A 6985-nucleotide genomic window follows, 5' to 3' on the forward strand; every position below is an offset into this window, starting at 1 on the left:
TGAGTTAATGATCTACATTAATTAAATAATATGATAAATTGATATGAAATTTTCAGTAGTTGCTTCGACAATGAATGTGACATCCTGATGCCTTAACTCGACGATCAGGTCGGGTATGGGGGTGTTACAGTAAGCGCGCTAAAATTTCCTTAATGGCATGTCATCTATATTTTAATAGTTCATATCTTGTCTACATAGGCTTCATTTTCATCAAATTATAGCATTTATTTAGTTAAGAAATATACTATAAATTTACAATTTTCTCAATTGAGTCCTCTTCTTCACTATACAATATAGCTTGTATTTCACTTTAGATCAAATGCACATAACATCATCACTATATTACTTTTACATTTTTACAATTTAATCCTTATAACAATATTTAGTATAATTATATCTTCCACTTTCATTAACACATGTAACTTGTCTCCATATTTAATAATCTTCCATAATTAGCTAATAATTCTTATTATAAATTTCACATATCACTTTTACTTTGCAATTTTAGTCCTTATCACAACATTCCATACAATAGTACCTTACATTTTCAATAACACATATAACATATTTCATTTCTTAATTTAATTTCTATATTTCACCACAAATTCTTATTATCACATTCGCATATTATTTTTGCTTATTTTATCAAAATAGTCTTTAGGACGTCAATTCAACCAATAGAACTTTCATCTCTTTTTAATACATGCAATATGTTTCTCTGTCTAATATAATTTCCATAATTCTTCACTAGATCTTATCATATTTAACTCATGTTACTTTTAGACATTTAACAATTTAGTCTTTGTCTCTCTCTCATATTTTATTCTACACTTTCATAACACTTCCATTATACCTGTTCATGGTTTAGGCTACCTATCTAGGCCCGAAGGCCCACCCGAAATTTGGGAGGGTTTGGGTAAAAATATTAGGCTCGAAAAATGGGTTTTGACAACAAAATTAGGCTCGTTTAAAATATTAGTCGGGCTCGGGTCCGACTCATTTTTAAGTTTATAATACTTTATATTATGTTATTTTTATATATTATGTAATTTAGAACACATTAAAAAATAAACATATACTAAATATATAATACTACTCTAATGTAAACATTAAAATAATGTTAAGATGATTATATAAAAAAATTCAATAAATAAAAAATGTATAAAATTATTAAATATTAAAATTATATAATATAAATATTTTTAAAAAAATAAAAATAATATGGACGGATTAAAAATGGGCTTGGGTTAGTCTCTTGCAAATATGAGCAGGTTTGGGTAAAAATTTAAACCCATATTTCAGGTCAGGTCGAGCTTGACAAGCATAAAGTATATTAACATCATGCTTAAACCCGGCCCGAACCCGACTTGACCCGGCCCATGAGAACCTCTAACTACTATATCATTCCACACATTATTCTTATATATATATATATATATATATATATATATATATATATATATATATATAACTCAAACATTCATTTCCTTATAATAATTGCAAATTTATCAACTTTAGTATCTTTTACAATTTAATCATTTTATGTACTTTTAATCTTTTCTCACTTTTCTTCCATTTTCTCGTCATATATTATTTAATAAACACAATCAACTTATTATTTCTTTTCACTTAGTCATTACCATATTTTATTCTTCACTTATTAATCATATAAGCTTGTAATTAAATATCATATTAAATCTATATTCATCCTAATAATTAACAATATAATTGAAAAAAAAAAAGTAAGTTTCTACATATACTTACAACTTTAGGCTTGAAATCAAGCTTTCTTCTTCCTTTGGCCATTCATTTGCCTTATTTCTTCACTTATTTCTCACTTTCCTTTACTATTTCTCAAACACTTATATTCAACATTAACTCCTATTTTCTCTCTCCTCTAAGACATTCATGGATGCACCTCTGATGGAATTTAGGTAGTTATTAGACTTCTCTATTGATTTCACTCAGTAATTATGAAGAAATTTTAAAGAACTAAGCTTAACTGGTTTGGTAATAATGAAAATAATTTAATTGAAAGAAAAGTAAAACTTGGAATGGATGGTTCTGGTGGCTAACGTGAGAGATAAAGATGAATGATTGCTTTTATTATCTTCATCAATTGTATACTTACCATATATAAAATGGATGACTAAGCTGGTGTTATGAGTCAACTCGACACCAACTCAATTGTGAAATTACTAAAATATCTTTACTTATTAATATTATTACAAAGACATTTTTGTTAGTTCATACATTTATTTTATTTTGTTTTATATTTTACGTATTTATTTTACGATTCATGTTTGAGATTCGGATATGTCCTCCTAATAATATTGTCTCTAAGGTCCAAACTTTATAACATTTCGTACTTTTATATAATACTTCAAATAAAATAACTAAAAAATTGTTTAGGAATCAAATACAATGCTAACAAATCTAAATAGAAATCTCTTGCCACAAAGGATATAATTATTTATTGAAATAGATTTATAAATAGATGTGATAAAATGTAGTATGTACCTTATGTGAATTAATATACTAAAAAGTTAGAATCATTCATTGCTTAAAAAAATTACTTCTGACTCTAAAAGCATTTTTGGAAGAAAAGCTGTGCAGAACAAGTTGTTTTTGACTGAAATTTTTAGCTTTTCAGAAAGCACTTCTAAAAATGAGAAGCTAAAAATTTTAGCTTTTCCTCCGCAAAAGCACTTTTGGTGCTTAATTACTTTTTCACCATTCCAATAACATAATACTTTCCTTTTTTTTCTTGGTGCTTAATTACAAATGTGTTAAAATCATTAATTAAAAATAAAAAAATTAAAATCTTAATTAGAAATATTTGATGGTTATATTTAAATATTTAAAATATAGTTTATATATTCTACTTTAATTTTACAAATAATTAATATTTATTGTTTAAAATATTTAAAATTTATATTTCATATATTAAAATATTAATAACAAGTTATAATAATTTTTTATATTCTTACTAAAATATAATAATATTAAATAATTTAAATATTATTTAAATGTATATTTATTACTTGATAATAATATGTCTAAAATAGACATTTTATTTCTCAAAAACACTTTTTAACAATAATTCTAAAGACTCAAATTTTAAACATAACTTTTTAAATGCAGTCCTCAAAAGCAGTTTTATATAATACTTTTCAAAAGCACAGTCAAAACTATCACTAAATATCATGACATTGGATGCGAGATTAAAGTCAAACGAAACTTCATAAAACTTGGGCTTTTCCAACTTCTGTATGCCGTATTGAAGGGCTAGCAATTTATTTTGCTTTTAAAGATAGCTTTCCAAGCTGACTATGCAAAGGAAGACCCCAACAGTGCGAGAGACTTGTTCAAGTCTCTCTTAATATTATTATATTTCAACTTTGCCATGAGAAAAACACAAACATCAATGTGGAAAATTGGACTCGAGTGCTTTTAAGACTAAAAGTAGGTATATCCAAAATATTGCAGATGAACCTAAATATCAATACTGAAATACTGTTTGGAACCTTGAGTTGTTAAAGATGAAGAGAGTAGCCTGGCTTCCTTCCCTGCTGCTCCTGATAGTTACGTTGCATACTTGTTTATCTGATGTTGAGTCTAATTCTACAGCAGAAGCACTTGCGCTCCTCAATTGGAAAGCCAGCCTTCTATCCCTCACAAACCGTTCTGTTTTGCCTTCGTGGACTGTCTCGCCTGGAAATGCACAAGCAAATCCCTGCGGTTGGTTTGGGATCCATTGCAAGGGTGACAGCGTTTCCAGAATCAATCTTACGAGTTATGGTGTAAAAGGTACATTCCATGCATTTCCATTCTCATCTTTGCCTAATCTTGAAGAGTTAGACCTTAGCATCAATGGACTTTTTGGCACAATCCCACGTCAAATCAATCAACTCTCTAATCTCACTTACCTTGATTTATCATATAATCAGTTGTCTGGAAGAATCCCACCTCAAATTGGTCAACTTATTCATCTCAAGACCCTTCACCTTGTTCAAAACCTGTTGAATGGCTCCATTCCTGAGGAAATAGGTCAGCTAGAGTCCCTCGAAGAGCTTTCCTTGCAAAACAACTATCTAAATGGTTCCATCCCTTCTTCTTTGGGTAACTTGGCCAACCTGACCTACTTGTATATGTTAAAATAATTCCCTTTCTGGTAACATCCCTTCAGAAATAGGAAATCTTAGCAGCTTGCAGGAACTTTACAATGGCAACAATCAACTCACAGGTTCCATCCCTTCCACTTTTAGAAACCTAAAACACTTAAGATTCCTCAACTTGTCCACTAACAGTCTTTCAGGATCCATCCCTTCTGAATTTGGGCATATGGAATCGCTGAATGGATTAGCACTTTTTAAAAACAATCCATCAGGTTTCATCCCACCCTCACTCGGAAACTTGACTGACCTGACCATTCTCCAACTGTATGAAAATAAACTTTTTGGCCCCATTCCTGAAGAGTTAGGGAACTTGAAATTATTGGTTTTCCTAGAGGTGAGTCAAAACCAACTCAATGGTTCTATTCTATCTTTATTTGCTAATTTGAGCAACTTGGAAACTTTGTTCCTCCGAGACAACCAACTTTCTGGTCCCATACCTCAAGAAATAGGAAACCTCATGAAAATGAGGATGTTGGAACTCGATGGAAACCATTTCACTGGGTAGCTGCCGCAAAACATTTGCAGAGATGGAACACTGGAATATTTCATAGCCAATGACAACCATTTCAGAGGACCAATACCCAAAGACTTGAAAAACTGCAGCAGCCTAAAAAGAGTGCGCCTGGAAAGAAATAGACTGACTGGAAACATATCAGAAGATTTCGGAGTCTATTCAAGCTTGAATTTTCTAAGCCTTAGTGACAATGACTTTTATGGTGAAATTTCGCCTCAGTGGGCGTCGTGCAATAATTTGAGCAGCCTACAGATTGCCCGGAACAACATCACTGGCAGAATACCACCTGAGCTTGGAAACTCAGCTCAGCTTCAGGCTCTTGATCTTTCTTCAAATCATTTAGTGGGGGAGATTCCAAAGGAACTGACAAAATTGACATCTTTAACAAGGCTTATTTTGTCAGGGAATCAACTCTCTAGTGGTATACCAATGGAAGTTGGATCTTTTTCCCAACTCGAGTATCTTGATTTGTCGGCGAACACATTGAGTCCGTCCATCCCCGAGACTATAGCGGATATGTTGAAATTGTACTACTTGAATTTGAGTAGCAACAATTTTAGCCTGGGAATTCCACCTCAGATAGGCAAGTTAGTTCAAGTGAATGAATTAGATCTGAGTCATAATGTGATTCCAGGGGAGATTCCAACACAATTTCAATCTTTGCAGAGCTTGTCAACGTTGAACCTCTCTAACAATAACCTCTTCGGCAATATCACCATTTTCAATGAGCTCCGAGGCTTGGTCCAAGTTGACATAGGGCATAATGAATTGGAGGGTCCAGTTCCTGATGTCCCAGCGTTTCAAAATACTTCAATACAAGCATTAGAAGGAAACAAGGGTTTGTGTGGCGATGTTAGTGGGTTGAAACCTTGCAAGCTTTCTAGAAACGGCCAGCACAAATTACTCTACGCAACCATGTTTCCTCCGTTAGGAGCTGCTATCCTGTCAACTGCTATTCTGGCTTTGTTTTTTGGCTTCAAAAAACAAGGAAAAGATGTAGATGAAGAAAGTGAAAGCACCATGATAAATGAGAACCTCTTTACAATAGCATCCTTCGATGGAAGAATGTTGTATGCTGAAGTCATAAGTGCAACAAACAACTTTGATTCTCAGTGTTGCATTGGGGAAGGAGGATATGGAAATGTATACAGGGCAGAGCTGTCATCAGGCGATATTATAGCTGTGAAGAAAGTCCATCCACAGCATGCTGATGAAGTAAGAGCCGCAAAAGAGTTTCAAAATGAAGTAATGGCATTCATAGATATACGGCATTGAAATATCGTGAAGTTCTATGGGTTTTACTGGTCTGCTGAACAATCATTCTTGGTTTACAAATACCTTGAAAAGGGTAGTTTGGCTAGAAATCTAAGCAATAAAGAAGCAGAAAAAGAATTGGATTGGGATAAAAGGGTGAATATTATAAAAGGGGTTGCTCATGCCCTGTCTTACTTGCACCATGATTGCTCGCCGCCAATTGTTCATCCAGACCTTACAAGCAACAATGTTTTGCTCGACTTGGAATTTGAAGCTCACATTTCGGATTTTGGCATGGCTAAACTTCTCAAACCAGACTCATCTAATTGGACCAATCTTGCTGGAACATATGGATATGTCGCACCAGGTGATGTAGTTTATAGAAATCTTTTGTTGCACGAAAGGTAGATCATCATTCAGAAATTGACTATTTCTTTGTTTTTTCTTTTCCTTTGCAGAGCTTGCCTACACAATGAAGGTTACAGAGAAATGTGATGTTTATAGTTTTGGAGTGTTGATCATGGAAATTATCATGGGAGCACATCCTGGTGATTTGATCTCCACAGTACCATCTTCATCTCTTGAAAAGCAGCTTTTGGTGAAAGATGTTTTGGATCAAAGGCCTTTACCTCCATCACCAGACGTTCAGGACCAACTAATGTCTGTGATGAAGATAGATTTTATGTGCTTGGCTCACAATCCACATTCTAGACCAACTATGTACGTTGTTTCTGTGCTACTAGCCAACTGAATCATTTCCTCCCAAGAGTCTTACATTGAATTGAAGACCACCATGTGTTCTGTTTCTCAGCTGTCACGCTGAAGTCTGAATGTTTCTTGTTATGTCATTCCTTGTATACAAGAAGATTAGTAAGAATAATTTTCCTAGGTTTTCATGTATCATATTCATGTTAAGGACCAGCAAGTGTTGGGTGCAATGGCAAGGCACATTGCATTCCTAAGGTAGACCCAGGTTCAAACTTTGGAGATGACTCGTCCAAATAAATGAAAAGGCTTAGAAAATTTTAATGTTTCCAAA

At 33.0% G+C, this 6985-nt stretch overlaps 1 protein-coding gene and 1 pseudogene across 1 annotated transcript; both read left to right on the forward strand.

The window, feature by feature from the left end:
- The first annotated feature begins 3542 nt into the window (after nucleotides 1-3542).
- LOC128031928 (MDIS1-interacting receptor like kinase 2-like) lies at nucleotides 3543-5660 on the forward strand. The gene has a single exon (XM_052631469.1). The coding sequence runs from the start codon at nucleotides 3543-3545 to the stop codon at nucleotides 4161-4163; it is 621 nt and encodes a 206-aa protein (XP_052487429.1). The 3' UTR covers nucleotides 4164-5660.
- LOC105769554 (MDIS1-interacting receptor like kinase 2-like) lies at nucleotides 5122-6985 on the forward strand (annotated as a pseudogene).

This window comes from Gossypium raimondii, chromosome 5, assembly GCF_025698545.1.
Source record: "Gossypium raimondii isolate GPD5lz chromosome 5, ASM2569854v1, whole genome shotgun sequence".
Taxonomy (NCBI): Eukaryota; Viridiplantae; Streptophyta; class Magnoliopsida; order Malvales; family Malvaceae; genus Gossypium; species Gossypium raimondii.

What these genes read in the sequence shown, in the direction of transcription:
- LOC128031928 (XM_052631469.1), top strand. Translation starts at nt 3,543, where the DNA reads ATGAAGAGAGTAGCCTGGCTTCCTTCCCTGCTGCTCCTGATAGTTACG.